The following is a 17,832-nucleotide window of genomic DNA, read 5'->3' on the forward strand; positions in this document are numbered from 1 at the left end:
GAGATGCTCAGTATCAGATTCCCAGAAAATAAAGAAAGTAGTATGTTGGCTTTTTAAACCTAGTTCCTTTAAAATATCTTCACAGATCTTTCACCAAATCCTTATTTTCACTTTTGATAGACAGATGCAGCACAAGCCATGAAAGCTACTACCTGCATGCCATTGGTACACAGTGCTTTTGCTACCTATATCCTATCCTGTAACTTCCAAAAAAAACTTTTTCAGAAGTCTTAACAGAAACTTCAGTATTTCTTTAGCTGTAATGCTATCGGAAGCCTTGCCTTCATCAAAAGCTAACAAATATTATTTTTCTAGCCTGACACTTTAAAAGAGCTAAAATTCACATTCAGCTTCCTTAGGTCACGACAGAAAATGGAGCGTGTCATTGCAGTGCTTAACATTACTTCATTTTAGTTTCATGTTGAACATTGTCAGAGCTGGCACTCAAGGAAATATCCTTTCTTCTTGTTTCCCTTTATTAAGTACTAATTCTTCCTGAAGTAGAGAAGTTTTCTTGTTTAACCAGACTTGCTACCTTTGCATTTTTCACTAAACTCCCATTATTCTCTCAGAGTAAACGAACAGTCACAAACAATATACCCCAGCACACACACAATAAAACCCTTTGGGAAAGGAAGTCTGGTGACAGGAGGAGCAGAAAACAAAAGATTCAGGGAGAATATCACTTTAGTCAAAGCATTTCAAGATAAAAACATCTATCCAGTATTGCTGGGCTGGATTAGTGAGCCAAGAGAAGAAACTTGGGCAACAAAAAGTTTAAACCTGCCAGGACATTTTGACTAGACGGCAAGTTTGAAAAATAAAGTCAAGAGTTGATAAGTAGATTTCTAAACAGAGATGGAGAATATGTGAAAATATGTAATGTCTGACAATATTATAGAGAACAACAAAAAGAAAATAATAATCCCAAACTGTAAAAATAGAACAAAGTATCAGTGGGTGAATGTCTAGCCAAATGATGCTAAGAGAAAAAGTTGGACAGGAGCCGTTTCTACCATCATTCTTCCATCAGTACCATTCTGGGGTTGGATCCCATAGATGCAGACTTCCTCTCCCTCAGAATCTTTAGGAGCGAAACCAGTCCATAACAATTCAAGCATCACTGATTTAAAAAATAAATGCCACCAGTATTTTTCACCAACACTGCTTCCTGAGCCTCTCCTATTAATCAGCTGTTCACATTCCTTTACCAGAAAGCACTGACAAGATTTAAAGTAACCTGTATTCGCTCTTAATGGCACATCTGTGTTTTAAAGTAGACTGAAGTCAAATCTTGGCCCAATTTCTAATGTGCTCATAAAATGGCTGAGGAATGTATCTCCAGAGCCAAGTATCCCTCCTGCAGATTAAGTCCAGTTTCCAGTGAAATAAAGAGGTAAAAAGGTAAAAGTGCATTCAAAAGGCAGGTACGTAAATCTCAACAGCATTTAAATTGCTGAAAATAAAAAACTGTGCCAAAAAAAAAAAGTTACTATATGCATTTCCATTAAATTATTTCCAAGCATTTTGCTCCACTTAGGGATTTGTGTGTAGATTTAGTTGCTCATTCTTGAAACTGTCAAGATTCTTAGCTATGCAAAAATTAAGGGCTTTATCTCATCTTCAGTTCTGTCCGTAATTGTACATTATTTTTTCTGTCTTTCTAACTTCTGGCTTAAAACTGGGGCACTGTTTTAGAATTCAATCACACTGTGGAAGTGTCATTTTAATGGAGATTAAAGAGCAATATTAACTGACATCCAAAGCTTCTGACAAACAGAACTGCATGGGAGCGAGCAATGATTGAGATCTTAATCACTTGTCGGCTGTCGCATTGTGATGACTTGCATTTTCAACTAATCTGGCTTGAGTAATGAGCAAAATTTCTAGCTGAGCAGTGATTGGCATTCTCTGAATGAATCCTTTCCTCATATTTCATTTTCATGGGTGACTGATCACATCCAGTATATGAAAAACTGACATATGTTAATTGAACAGATTTGTGACAGGTGATTAGCTCTCCTTTCCTAAAGAGTCCTAGAGCTGTTTAATTGTTTAAAAATGATAAAACTTTTTTTTTTTGGTGATCAGCATTGGCCCTCGACTCTAAGATCTGAACTTCAGCAAGTGGCTTCAAAGGTGCAAACTAAAGCTATGTGAACCCTATAGTCTTTGATTCCTGACAGTTTCTCTTTGTTTAACTGCCTTTTTGGGAGGAAGAGAAGGAAGAGGAAAAGGGCAAAACAACAGCCTAGTTGGGAATAAGAGAGTCTCTTTGAGGACAAAGACCTCTTCCTTCTTTGAGTATTCCTTTAAGGCGTTCTTTGAAACTTTCCAAACTACATACTGAAAGATGAAGGACATTAGATCTTTTGGAAAAATATATCAAGGAATTAATGGGAAAACTCTGCCAGGTGCTCGGCAATCAGCTCAGCCATATGTGCTGAAAGCTGAACTCCTAAGTCTACTGTACAAGAGCCATCCTGTTATGGTACTAAGAGTCAAAACCACAGGGAATACCAGTTTCCACAGGAACTGGCTTCCCTGTCCCACAGCAGAGCATAGCACACCTCAACATCCCAAGAAACCATGCTCTCAGAGTTCTGGGCTATGGACACCAAAACCAGAACACCTATAGCTGCTCACTCTTGTAGAGCCAGGAGACTGGGGACCTTGGAGGTAGCCTGAAAGAACAGGAGCCTCCAGATACCCAGCTTGAGCTAGGACTACAACAGCTCCAGGACAAAAACAGCTCCCAGAGGGACAGCTGGCACGAGACTTGAAGCTTTGAAGGCTGAGCCAAAGAAAGACTGAGCAGCAGAAGCTGCAGGAAAGCAACAGGACATGGGATCCTCCCTAACCTAAACAGAGGGTCAGCACCACACAGGGCTTCCAGGAGTATATTACATGGCACGAGCATCACGTGTAAGAGTTGCTGGGAACATGATTGTGGAGAATTTTTCGTTTTCTGGGAATGTGAAAGTTTAGATGTTACCTACAAAACAGAACGCACAAGTTTGGACGCTCTCTCTTCTGTGCCAGGAAGCCCACCTCTACCTTAGGCTGGGGGACACATAATACTTTCCCTACAATTTTTCCAGTGAGAAGTCTAGTAGAAGCTGCCAATCAGATGCTTGCCGGTAGGAGCAGCCAACAAAGGACTTTTGGCTATTCAAATAAACTCCTATTGTTCTCATTACTCTGTGCTAACTGCTGCCTGTCCAACCCTCCTGCATTGCCCTTAGCTTCATGCCAGACCTATTTTGTCTTCTGCTTTGCCCCCTCCACTTCTCTCTCATAAAAACTTTATTTTCAAGACTACTTTCCATTTAGCTTATCCTCTCCTAATTCTTGGCTGATTTTTTAGATATTACCATAACAATAAATACCTTCCTCTTTGCCTCAGTATTAGCAGTTCCACAAGATCACAGGAGGACTACATCAGCCACAGTTGGCTACAGCGGCACTTCTTACTCAGCTAGACTGTAACTTCTTTCCATACAAAGAGAAATTCCCATTTAGTTGTTGTCAGATTAACAGAGAGAAGCAAGTCTTAAGGAACTTACGTCACTCTGGTTGAATAGATTCTTTCATTATAAATGGATGATTGTGATAGCTAGATTCTGTAAAATTTCCCATGTTCCTCAGAACACAAGCTTCAGAGAATCTGATAAATTTGTGCAGTTACCCTGTCAGTTCCCTTGCTAAACAGTTGCCATTTCACTGATGAAGATCTCAGATTAAAACTTTAGTGATTAACTTTGATGTGCCTAAGCCAAAGGGTAAAAGAGCAAAAAAAGCAAATAGACATGCTTATCCTTAACAATCTTCAAGTGTGGTACACACAAGCTCCACTAGAAAATATAGGCCAGAAAAAATATGGTGATGACAATTAATGGCAAGCAACTAAATAATTCATGCAATAGTGTATAGGTAATATGCACAAAGAAGAGAGGATTAATTAAGTAAATCATAAGGCTTGTAGTAAAACATTCTTTCTTTTATCAGAGGCACACATTTGCAGAAATATGGGCAGGTTTCTGAGATGGCATGCTGGACACAAATTTTGCTTTGCTTACATTCAGAGACTAAAGTACTCAAATTTTAGACTATAGAAAATGAGAAGTGATACAATCTTGTAGTAACGTACGTTAAAAACTCACCTAATTCAATATCTCTTATCCCCATGTATGTTTCAAGAAGCTCATCCACTTTTTTAATTGCTTTTTCTTCAACTTCAGTTGGCTTTGTTGAAATAAAGGGAGAAAAAGAGCAAAGGTATGATTATATCCATGCAGATTTAAAAATAACCATCAATTCACCACTGATTATCCTTACTCCCATCCTAGCCACCTAGACTTACAAAACGTACAAGTAAATCTGGTTATTACACATTCTTTCCCTCTTCTCACAAACCTGAGCCTTCTTCCTAGCATCAAGCCACGCAGCTCTCATATTCAAACTGAACAGAGGCCTTACAACTCCTGACAATACAGATCTTCATCAAATCCTCATCAGCTTTAGAGGAACCTAAAATAAATAAAATTTCTTCTTCCAAACACTAATCCTGGTTTTACACATATTCATGTCAACATACATTATTAGCCTCTCCTAACAACAGCCCTTACACCAACCCAGTACGTGCTTTGCAGTGTCAGAAACAGAACCAACTCTTCAACCGTCCCCTCCTTTTTCTCCCCCTTCCCTCTTTTCAACACTCCTTGGTCTGATATACCCTAAATTCACCCACGTAATCCATGACATCTAAATATAGGCTCTCTGTTTGCAGATTCCTCAGCCCCATCCTACCCCTCCTAGTCTTCAACTTTAAGCACTTCTCCTTGCAGAAGGCAGTCATCGTCTTGAAGTTCCGCAAGCTTTGTAACATCCAGATTTTTCCTTCCTACTTTACCTTACCAACCTTGGCGAAGAATAAATCAGGTGCTAGATGAATAAACTATTGAAGGGCCCCAAGAAACAATACCATTTCTTCCACAGTAGCAGGGCCTCTGGTTCTCAGCCGAAGTGTTTCCCTCCCTCTGGAGATTTTAGCCTGTGGCAGAGTTCCACCTTGGGACCTTGGTTCCAGCTTTTCTAAAGACAAAATAAAAAACAACAAAAGGAAAAGAATACCAAACAAAACTAAGTATATGGTACTCCAGAATATGATTTATCTGCTTTGGCTATTACATTACCTTCACTTTTTATTCTAATCAAGATATAGATGTATGTAAAAATGTAATTATAAGTGAACTGCCTTCCAAGTTGTGGTGGTTTAGCCCGGATCACCACACAGTTTCTTATTCACCCTCCCCCTACCCAGTGGGACGGGGGAGAGAAATTGGGAAGAAAGGAAAACTCGTGGGTTGAGATAAAAACAGTTTACTAAAAATACTAAAAACTACAAAGCTAACAGGATATAAGGATATTAATATCTACAAAATATACAAAATGAACAATGTACAATTTCTCACCACCCGACGTCCGAATGACCGACGCAGCCTGTCCTGAGCAGCGATCACAGGAACAACACCAAGCAGCAAGCAAAGGGGGGAGAGCAAGCTAGCAAGGTAGAGGGAACGATGCCAGCAAGCAAGAGAGAAGAAAAGAATGCCAAGGGTGCCTGAACGGATACCCGACAAGAAAAGGAATAACTGAAAATGATGCCCCCTCCCATGGGCAACCCCCACTTATATACTGAGCATGACGTTTATGGCATGGAATACTCTCTTTGGCCAGTTTGGATCAATTATGCTGTCTGTCTTTCGCCCAGCTTCCCGCATCTGCACGTTAACGAGACTTAGAAAGCCAGACAGTGTCCTTGGTCTCATTCACAACAACTCGTATCATCAGAATGTTTTTATCAACATTCTTCACGAAATCCAAAACACACCGGCTACTGAGAAGAAAATTAACTCCATCCCTGCTGAAACCAGGACACAAGTGTAGCTTTGCTGACAATTTCTTGTCTTCAAACTTTGATACCTGCTTGACTGCACTGAAGCTAGGACTTCCATTGACCAATGTATCTATGCACTCAACTTCATACATGCACTTTGTGTGATTTTATTTCCCTATTCTTCAGAAAAGTAGAAGTATTTATTACTTAATATTTAGATAAAGGCTGAAGTCACCAGCCTTATCCCGGTCTTCACAGGCAGACTATATAGTAGGTTTAGCATTGCAACATTTCCATGCAACGGTGCAAATACTACTGCTAAACAGATCCTGATGAGCCACATGGAGCTGAGCTAACAATTCCTCCGGGGTCATGATTTCACACCTGATAAATCTCTACCAAGAATATCTTGGTTTACCCAAACTTTTCTTTATCTGAATTCAGTTTTCATTGTTTAATCTTGGGTAAGGGCATCCAAGTTAGTAAATGGAGTTACAAAATCATTTAAGATTTGGCTTTCTTGTTCTAGGACTTAATCTTACATTAAAGAGTAGCAAGGCTTTAGTTTACTTACTGACATGGAAGTTACATAGCTCATCTGGAAAGTGCTAGAGAGAGGAGATAATTTTGCAGAACTGTTTTTAACTATGCTATTTTCTCTACCAGATTATTCCTCCTCTTAACAGCAGGCTTTTCTAATAAGCTGTCCTTGAAGGCAAGACTTTAACATGCTATATTAATTTTGCCCAGGTAGATTCCAACTCATCGTTCTCACATAAGTAGTCAGAAATCTAGATTATTCTGCTGAATAAGTCCTGAAGAGTAAACTTTAATTGCTTTTATTTTAACAAATAGCTACAGCACAGTCTCTTACATACATACTTAGGAACAACATTTTTTCTTAATCCTTTTATTGCTTCAAGGACAGTTTAAAACATCCTTAAGATTGTAATCATTTCTGCTAGATTTGTTTCAAAAAGTCATTCCTGATATAGCATACATATTTTTCTAGATCTGTCACCATTAGCACCTTAAAACTATGACATAACCTTTATTTGCAATACTTCAGATCAAAGCTCTCTGTCCATCACAGAAACTATTCTTCCTATTCATGTAATTTAAATTTAGAGTTTGTGTTATCCTGCCTTTACTTTGTTTCTATTAATTTTTCACCAATTCACAGAGGGCCAGCTTGTGACTGGTAAGGACCAATCTTCTTCAGACAAGTCTTTAATTCTGTGCTACGAGCCTTGCCTAGAGTAGCCGAGGCAGTCTGTGTGCACATTGTGGAAAGATATCCAACCAGTAAATTATACTTATTTCATATTCTGCTGAGAGGAAGAAAAAGAAAAGTTAGTATTTTCATACAGAGGCTTGTTTCTTATTTCTAAATCCTCACAAACTTGTGTTGAAACTAACAGGAATTCAACACGTACTCGTCCAGCAGGATCTGGATCTTGTTTGTCATCTCCTCTGGGGCAATTCTCAGCATGCTGCAGCTTAAACACCATCTTGAATAAATTCCTGCCTAAAGCCTGACTGCACCTGAGGATACAGGTGCCATATTTTAACCCACTGGGCACTACAACTTGTAAATTAATTTCTGTAGGTTAAAAAAAAAAGTGCATCTTCCAAAAATCTGTCTAAAAAGCTCTGATTGGCTCAACTCAATGTCAGAGAAAAGGTATTGCCATGGAATTAGCAGGTTTCCATCTCTACATCACAGGCAGACTAAAGAGTATCTTAATCACCTGACTAAAGTAATTTACTATTTTACCATTTACTATTAAATAATGACTGAAGTCATCAATCAAATGCTCAAATACTCTGATCTTTACAAACAGAATACGTAACAAATTTAGCATTGAAAATAGATTACAGACCCATATTAAAAAGGTATTCCTATATCACTAATTGCAATACTATACATATGTAATACTACTTTAGCATAATGTATAACATACACGTTCACTTAATAGGAGTATCAGCTTATATCCAAATGCATTAGAGATTAACTCATAATCCTCATTCTTCATAGAAGCACCAAAAGCAAAAAGAAATCTTCACATTTCTCTCATTTTCAATTTCTGCTGCTATTCTGACACCAAGTGTCGAGACTGGTGTATGACAGCAGTTGTAAACAACTAACAGGTAAAAAAAAAAAAAAAAAAAAAAAAAGAAAAAAGAAAAATAAACATTTCAACCTTTTGCTGCTGTGGTGATGATGATTTTGAACTTGCTGTTAGTGCAGGTGTGTGCAAGGACTCATACACACTCATGATTTAGCAGTATTTTGAAGTTTTTATTACAGAAAAATGCTGCATAGGTTGGGGAGAGATATAAAAAAATGAGACAATGAAATTAAAACTCAGTGTCTATTTTGACTCCCTGAGCTAAAACTACTTTTTTTTTTCTTGTTTACCACACAGATAAAATTATTACACACAAGAATTAACAATACGTATGCATTCCTCCTATGTAAGTATCACTTTCTCATAGCATGCAGGTGCTAGGTAGAGACAGAGCTTTGCCATAATGCTTTCTTCCAATTCTGAGTATATCTGCTGTATGATTAGAGATCCACAAAAAAGTTGGAGAGGGGGAGAGCAGGCAGGCATGCAGCAAAGGAGGCGCTCTAGGGAATCCCAGACTGATTTCTCCAATGTCCTTCCGCATTAGAGAGCACAGTCCCCAGTAAAGGGTACAGAAATAGAAAAATCTGACACACAGATGAACAGGGATCATGTATCAGTAGAGGAAAAGAGTATGTTTAATGATCAGAACATTAGTGAAGTGATCCATGCTATAAAACTGTATCTACGAAACAATTTCTGCACTTATTTTGCATCATCATGTAGTGGCAAAGGAATCAAGCTACCAAGACTCAGGCTGAGGTAGCCCACACCAGGATGACTGCTGGAGAAAGCAAGATAGAAAAAAAAATCCATTCGTAAACTTCCCCTTTCAAATTAAAAAATAAATGTACTTTCTTGTAGCAGATATGCTGCCCGGGGTAAACACCCAGCTGCAATCTGAAAACAAATTTACAATGCAATGCAATGTTGGGATTCCTATATCCAGTGAACAAGGTAGAGAGGCAGGTAACTCACCAAATGCTTTCATAGGCTCTATCAACTCCAACTTAAACACCTGACCTTTCTCCAGATCTTTCAGCATTTTGGCAACTTCATAATGCCGACAATCTGACACATTTTTTCCATTTATAGTCTCTATGTGATCACCCACAGAGATCATTTTGGTTTGGTCCATAAGGCTACCTTCTTTGATCCGCTATTAAAAAAAAATAAATAAATAGAATTAGAAACATTTATTTAAAAGGTAAAGAGGTGACATCACAGAGTTTCAAGAATATCAGTTCACAACATCAATACCATGGAGCTTATTATGCCAGCAGTGTGTTTTGTCTATAAGATTTTCATAAAACATATTCTGGAAAGCATTATTTTTCAAACAAAGAATTTTAATAAGCATTTAATATAAAATCCACAGAAAAAAAATGCAGTCATATTTTAGAAATTAAGGCTTCTGAATAAGCCAATATTTTTGTGCTTTAAAACTGAACCCAAATGTGTCAGTAATGTGGATGTTTAATTGAGTTTTGCTTTTTTATTTTAGTAGCTTGACAAGCATAGGAACAGAACTTTTCTCAAGTATGGCCCAGGGACACTAAAAAAAATGTGTGTGATATGCTAAAAATGACATGCTATTAAGGGCTAGTCTTAAGACCCATCTACAGTGATGAAACTTCTACCATTTTCCTCATCAAGCTATGCAGCTACAAATTAAAATATTTCCTCTGAAATACTTCTAAATTCTTCTAAAAGCCATCTCTTGGAATACAAATACTAAATAGTCGAAAGGCCATAAAATGTAATGTAAGTTAGTATTTATAGGTTTTGTGAAGCAGAATTTAAGAAGTGAGGGGAAAAAAAGGTTTTAAAACAGCTCTAGGATTTATCAAGTTAATTAAAGGACACTTAAAATGTCGGTGATTCTGTTTATTGTTGTTACAAGCTGTCATATTTGTTTATCATGTGCCTAAGTCATGTAAGCCATTATCCTATGGCTATTCAATAGAAAAGCTGTGACATAGTAGAATACCTTACATTTTTTAGAGATAGGAATTTCATTCTAACATCTTCCTGAATAACATACTTTTCAATAAAGACTGATGTTGTTCAGGCTAACTTTGAGTGAGATAACAGTGAGACAAGAGAGATAAACATATTACCACCTACTACTATCACACCTAGCCTAGCTGCATAACTATCTCAGAAACCTGCTTCTAGTTCATGTGCGCACGTCTGAGCCCACATATGTGCCTCCATCTGAGAGTCAGTGGGAAGTGTGATAGTGCTCAGTGTCTTACAATATACTGCAACAATTTTTAGCTTCAGGCTGAGTTTAACTCTTTCCAGCACTTTTTTCTTTAACCTAGATTAAAACCAAAAAGAAGCCTCACAGTGAATGAAGAGGAGAGTATCATACACACACCAGAAACGAGGTCCCAAATGCATTTCTGCTACCAGGTGCCAGGATTCAAAAGCATGCCCAACAGACTTCAATTAATGTTTAGTCTAAATGGTGAATTCATTTTAATTTAGCTTTTTTTCTTCACTTGGATCCTAACACCAAAACCTTTTTAATTCCATAAGACATCTTCCCATCTCATCAGGTACCCAGAAAACAAATTTGTGAAAGCAGAATGACACTAAGTTTTGTTCTTAGTAAGGCAAAACAACATCAGATTTCATAGGAAAAGTACCTGCAGCTGAGAATGTCAGGTTTAAAAACTGGCCACGTTATACATCAAACCTAGAAACTGCTCTGTTAATCAAAACGCAATAAAATTACTACAGCCTGTAACAGCTTTCAACTGCTCACTGATAAGTAACTTGAATATTACTTGTTAATTAATAATGGAATATAGTAACAATTTTCCAAGGAAAGTAAATATATAAACAAAAATAATTCTGCCAGACTTTAAAGTAGAGACAGTCTTTGCTTAGTCATTTACCTAGACAACCAACTATAAACAAGATGCAGCTTTTACTTTTGCATATGTATTTTCTGTTTTAAAAAAAAAAATCTGCACCATTTTCATTATACTGCTCATTATTAGACCAGTACAAGGACAATGATATATTTGTTCAGACAAGTTTTGTACAATTTACTGGAAATCACAGCTTGTCTTGCCAATGTGATGAGGGTTTTCCAGTCTGCTCCAATTATGCAGCAGTCTGTGATGGCTGTTCCCTCTCTCCATATTGCCAGCCAAGCACAGAGAGAGGAACACTGCACAGTACCGCACACGTGAACTTTAATCACTGAAGCACTGCTTTCAATGCCTTATTTTAAAATGCCACATAAGCAGCAGCGTGACTGAATGTTATGGGCTGCATGGATGCTACCACTAGAAATTCAGAGTTCTGTGTCTATAAACGTAAAAAATGAGGCAATGATTTTGCCAAAATGCTTACTGAAACCTCCACTGCATCTCTACTTTCTCAGGTGTGATCTCAATCCCATTTTTCCACAACAAAGACAAGCAAACCTATTTCTAAATCACATCTTGTTTTATATCCATGGTAGCTAAGGAATGGATAGAGAACACAACCTCTCCATATAAGAAGCTCTGTTTACAATAGCAATGAGAACAGCGATCAGGACAACAGTAAACAAAGATAATTGCCAATGCCTCATTAATAATGGATAATTGCAGTAGATTAGGCAAAGTATCTAAAAAAGGCAGAAAATGTGATTAAGGTTCTTAATACCTCATCTAGCAAGAAGGGTAGCATCATTTCCTCAGCCTCTATTTGTCTCAAAGTGTACTATCTGGAGGTCATATAGAAGATGAGGAGGAAAGCAATTATGATTAATATATTGTATGTGTTACTGCCCAGAGTTGCTACTCAAGTTAATTGTGGTAAGTTGTGTTAATTCATATCCTTAGGACCTTTTAATTCACCCTACCTATCTAAGCTAACAACACTGGAAAGCTGAAAAAGCACTGCACTTGCACCTTTTCATACACAGCACAAAGACTTCTGCCCTGTGAACGGTCATAAAGACTGAAAGAACATGATCTCATCATCACATGAGTGACAGAAGCTCTATAAGCACCTAATCAATGACATCAGAGAATCACTTAAAAAAGGAGGGGGCAGATGCAAGCAGTATCTAACACCTACCACCTCAGAGTGGGTCAGAAAATACAATGGTGACATTGTAAAGCTGATACACATTACAGAAGCAATGAACAAATGAACTAATTTTGAATGACATGCAGTACAGAAATAGCTGAACTAATTTTGAATGATGTACTTAAAGAAAAGCAACTTTATTTTCTACTTACAATATATATTATAATAAAAGATTTTTATAGTTCTAAAGGATCATTAAACCAATAATTTACCTGTTATAGTAACAGAAGCTCCTACAGAACAAAAGTATTTCACTGGAAATTAAATTTACCTTTATAAATGCACAACCAGTTCCATTGTCCGTAATCGTAAGCCCAAGCACATCATCAGTTTTAAGGATTTCCACTTCTTTTCGTTGTCCTTTTACGTGGGCAAATATGAAGTCTTCAAGGCCAATTTGTGCACCTAAGAGCTTGTCCATATCAGCTTTATGAGTGTTCAAAGTGCAAAACATGATCTGTGCAGGAGGAAAGCAAACACATTATCTTTAAATTTAACAGCATATTAGGTTTGGTGAGCTTGATCGGAAGATAAAAGCAGAGCATAGCTCTGGCCTCTCTGACAGATCCATAGCTGAAATGATGACAACTGTCCTTCTCCAGCTGCCCCAGGAGAGCTGTAGTCTCCATCCACGCACATAACGGGAAGCATCAATAGCTCAGACTCCACAGGTAAGAGCTGGCAGGGAGCAGAGACAAACCTCTGTGAGCAGCCTCTCACGGCTTATCTCAGCTCACCAAACCTGACAGAGGCATCTTGAGCTAGATTAGAACAGCTTGTCTCAGAGGTTAGAGTGACCAAACCAAAGAGCCACCACCATCTTTTGCCTCATTGTTCACCCACCTCAACTTCCACATGCTTCAAACATCACTAGGGACTGCTTTAAAACAGAACTCTTTGAAAGCAGTTTCATAGGAAAAAGGAGAGCTTATTAAAAAAAAAAAAAAAAAAAAAGAGAGAGCATGAAATGTTCTATATTGGCCCATGTGTTCCCCCATTAGCTCAGAGCGCATTGTGTCTGGTGGGTTTACTTAGTTTCCTACCCTTCCTCCAGCATAAGTGGGGGTCATCTCTGTTCCACTTTGTAAAAGCAAGGCTGAAGAAAAATGGTAAATTTGTTCTTTATAAATCAGTACTTCTGAGGGATTTCCCTTCAGGTGCTAGGCACTCCTTTTTCTCCCCACATTTATGCCAGTGGCTCTTTAACAGGGAGGTTTATCATCCTGGGCATAGGCAGGATGGGACGAACCCAGCTGTACTGCTCGGAGACAGAGAGGATGCTTCTGCCCACCATGGTGCTGCATGGAGGTGTTTGGCCCGTGTGGGCAGGCTTTGTGCCTTCTGCTCTTTGAGTACAGGCTACGCTAAACAGCCTAGCTCATGAAGAAAAAAACAAACCCAATGCTCCCCTTCACAGCTAGAGTAGCTACACCTGCCCCGCTCCTTTCCAAGCTGTAGCTGGAGAGGAGCGAGGGCCGAGGGAGGCCCCGCACAGCTGCCTCCTGGGTGGCACTGGGGAGCACAGGGCAGCAGCCAACATAGAGAAACTCTGCGCTCCAAGAGAAATGTGAAGAATACCTAAAATCTACTTCACCGAGGCAAAGAGCACCCCTAAAGACCATCCTTCACATGAAATGGAAGCAGGGGAAGAGGAGGAGACTTGCCACCCCATTTGGCCCTCTAGCACAGGTGAAAAAGCTCTGCTGCCAGCAGGACGCACACAGCTCTGACAGGACAAGAGACAAAAGCCCTCTTCTACCCCTGCCTATATCTGCTGGACATCATTTTCCTTCAGAGCGCACCTTGGACCTCCTTGCACCCCGCTGCCCACACCAGCTCCAGATTAGGAAGTGGAAAAACCAATGCCAGTACATAAAAAGAAGTACACAGTGGGAAGCCAGCCTAGCATTTGAGAAAAACAGCAGCAGGATGTTGCTCTGTGTCCTTCTACTTTGCTACCGCTCAGTGGCAGTCCCTGGGGAGCAGCAGGCCAGGCCAAAACCCAGGCACAGACCCGTGCCCGGGCCCTGGCAAACCCCCTGGGTGCTTCACTGGAAACCCAAAGTCTCCTTCTGCCCTCCCGGCTTCCCTCACTATGCTTGTAAAAGTTACAGGGTTTTCCACACAAGAACACTTCAAATGCCTTTTCTTTCCTTCCAGCGTCACTGGATGACAGCAGAAAAATTGAAACAGAAGTCACCAATCTATTCAAATTTATTCTAGGTCAAATAAGGGGTGAATAGTTTTCCTAATGTATTTCAGACAGAGCATTTAAGTTTCTGAAGTTTTCTAGAACTTAGATTCTATAACCACGGGGCTTTTGGTTTTAAAAATTGAGTTTAGAGTTTAGTGATGAGATGGTGTTTCTTGATGAGGGGAGTCTTGTTTAGTTGTTTGGGTTTAAAAAAAAAAAACAAACAAAAAAAAAACCCCAAACAGCCTTACTTCAAAGGCTAATCGCTTATCTTACATAATCCATCAAACATCCACTGCTATCTAACATCTTACATTAACAATTAGAGTCGCAACAGCACACCCTTAACAGATATTAGATTTATTCTCTCAGGTGATGCAAAGTTTTTCAGTTATAAAATACTCAAGTAGTAACATCACCTGGAGAAATTCAGCTGGTTTTGAATATAAAATTAAATTTTATTTTATAAATAATAATAATCTCTAACCATCAGATATTGTTTTTAACCAAGAAGGTTCAATTCAAACACGATATAAAGCCGACATACACATTTTCAGCTCTCTCTCAAGCTATGTAGTAACTTGGCCACTTTACAACTGCAGCTCAGTTCTTGTTTTTACAATGAACAACAAGCACAATGTATTTATATTTTAGACATTAGCATCCTTCATCTGACCTTGTCAAACAGACAATCATCTAGTAACTACTGTCACACCTTTGAATAGATAAAATTGGCAACGGAGCAGAAATGTGATATTTAGAAACTCGATCCAGAGTTTCTCTTTTTAGACCTTCATCTGGATGGCATTCCTACTACAGCCTATAAGTCTGCAGAATTTTCTGTGAGTCAGTTCTGTGCTAACCACAAGACTGAGAGAGCATCAGCCAGTCAAAAATAAAACTTAAATCATTCTTTATCCTCTTTAGTGAACAACTGCTTTTTCTCAGAACAGATATATGCAAAGAGTAATGTACTAAAGATGTATCTACCGAGGATAATATCATCTGTCAGTTACAGCACAGCTTTATTTGTACTTGACTGAGACCTGTCAATCCAAACATTAAATTTTTTCCTAGATTTTACATGATTTTAATATAGGTATCTAATAACAGCTTATATACTTAAATACTTGAACAACAGCCACTATAGTACAACTTCTATTTGCCCAAAGTTTGGTATATTTTTAATAGTAATATTCTTACTCAGAAGTGAAGCAAGAAAAAAATTCAACGTGCAATCTTCATTGTTAAGAGTTCTCTCTCTCTTCTTACCCTCAAACTTCATATGCATTTGATCTTCAACTCAGCATACCAGCGCTGTGACGCTTCATGCCAACTTTAGCAAGATATTATAAATCATAACTGTTACATCAGTCACGAAGTATCTAGGATACCTCCTTCACTGAGAGAGTTCTCTTGTACAGCACACAGAACAAGGAAATTCCATTCCGCTGGCAGGGATTGGGGGCTTATGCACAACCTTATAAGACCGATCTGTCAGATAGGATTACTGACAGATTATTCCCTGCCTCAATATTTTCAATAGGAAGAGACTACATTAGCCAATAAAAACAGGGTTACGCTGTGAGTTATATAAAGAAACTGTACTGGCTAAGAAAGGGAGTTACATTGTGTTATGTAAAGTATATAAGCATACCATATTGCATATCCTACATATTAATTACATTCTCATCTTCCACATTAAGCCTACACCTTGCAAAGAACTCAAAAATAAGTTGACTCACAGACACCATGCTCAGAAGCTATTAAAAGTGCTTTCAAAACCACTACTGGTTACTCAGGTAACTTTACAGAGGAGTTCAAAATCCCTTTCTCTACTTAAGACGTGAGGAAATGGGAATTCTACTTCTGAGCAATATTTCCCTACCCACTGACATATTTCCCCTTATATGTAGACATTATCATATCAAGAAATCACCAATGCATTTTCCAAGTACCTTACTCACGTTATCCTCCCTGAGGAAAATGTGGGAGCCTTGACTGGTTGAGGCAACAGGAAGAGTAACCAGGTCCCCCGACTTGTAGTGTGCTTTTGGTACTCTATCGGGTATGCAACTTTGCCTCCCCACATACATTTGAAACACTATAAAATAAGCAGTCGGTGTTTTACTGCTCTTTTTTTAAACCCAGAGCGCACAAGAATTACAGTGCAAGATCTTCCATAAGCTTAAAAGTATTTGAAAAACAGATCATTAACACAGCGAGCATCACACGTAATAGGGGTGTGAAATTCAAGCACTGCTTAGGGGAACAGCAAGCAAACAATTGTTGCCATAGGGTTGGGAGGAGGTGGTTTATAGGGAGTGTTAAGTTTGTTCACTTGAAGTCTTCAATCTGTAGGCGAGATCGTGAACAATTTGTTTCAACAGATAAGCATATACTCTAAAGCTTCAAACAGTTTGGTGATGAGGATTTCACAAGCTGACCCTTTTCTCTAACCTCCTAAAATACACTTCAGATTTTTTTCTTGTAAGAAGGTCACTTCTATTCAGGAACTTCAGTTTCAGCACAGTGGCTTATTTTTCAGTACTCTTTCATAAAAGTTTAAATCGGACAGGTTTAAATCAAACACTTCTATGAAAGTTTAATGCAGCACAGCCTCAGGGTATACTTAACTATTTAGCATAAGGAGGCAAGGCCCTTGGAACAACAGCCCAGGCAGCAGCTCAGCACTGAACTCCTGTTAGTTACTGGAAGAGACAGAACGAGCTGCATTTCTGCCCTTGGTGCTGCCAGGAAGGTCTCCCTTTTCCGGTATAGCCCTTGTGAAGCAAAATTCCTTCTACCGTGAAAGAAATCCCAACCTCCGCAGGCTCTTGACAGACACACCCGCTGAGCACTCAACTTACCTCACCAGCCCCACCAGACTTCACCTTCCAAAGCAAATAAAATAATCAGAAGTGCAAATTAAGAGTACACAAACCAAAAGTCCATATAGCTTCTGTGGTTTACCATTCCCTTCTCATCTGATCAAGAAATAGCTGCTGCAGTTGGACTTTAATATCCACGTTCCCAATGGCCCATTAGCTACTTCGAATACTTTAAAGCCCTACCATGTGCTCTCACAGGAGCGCAGCACCACCAAATGCTTTAACAGACCCACATTTTCCTTGGGTCAGTGCTCATTTATTTATCATACAGGCTACACTTAGCACTTTCACCCTCACAGGGAACATAACGTTCCCTCCCGCATTTCCCGATAGTCACAGTGGAGTAGTAGTCTCAAGTGGCCAAGAGCACACACAAAAACTTTTTCCAACGACTTTTCCTACTTCATCTTCTACTGAAAAAAAAAAACAGGAGAGATATTTGTATTACTTATGCAAGTAGAAACATACACATAACTGTGGATGGGTTGTGTCATGAGCTAAGAACTGCATCTATTTATATTTTTTTTTAGCTCTGCACTTCCTTGTTGAAACACTGTTGAAGAAATCAAGTTAAAACTCAAGAACAATATTATCTACTTCAAACAGCACTCATATTAACAA

The 17,832-nt window shown here is 38.7% G+C and overlaps 1 protein-coding gene across 2 annotated transcripts in view; it reads right to left on the reverse strand.

Annotated features, from left to right (window-relative positions):
* Nucleotides 1-17,832, reverse strand: part of GIPC2 (GIPC PDZ domain containing family member 2) — a 38,450-nt gene that overhangs the window by 17,478 nt on the left and 3,140 nt on the right. For both annotated transcript variants that reach the window (XM_086753999.1, XM_086754000.1), the window contains exons 2-5: nt 12,398-12,583; nt 9,010-9,190; nt 4,985-5,094; nt 4,164-4,245 (exon numbers count right to left, since the gene is read on the reverse strand). In XM_086753999.1, the coding sequence (XP_086610125.1) occupies nt 4,164-4,245; nt 4,985-5,094; nt 9,010-9,190; nt 12,398-12,583 (559 nt within the window). The remainder of the gene's footprint in view (nt 1-4,163; nt 4,246-4,984; nt 5,095-9,009; nt 9,191-12,397; nt 12,584-17,832) is intronic.

Source organism: Chlamydotis macqueenii, chromosome 8, assembly GCF_036417535.1.
Source record: "Chlamydotis macqueenii isolate bChlMac1 chromosome 8, bChlMac1.mat, whole genome shotgun sequence".
Classification (NCBI taxonomy): Eukaryota; Metazoa; Chordata; class Aves; order Otidiformes; family Otididae; genus Chlamydotis; species Chlamydotis macqueenii.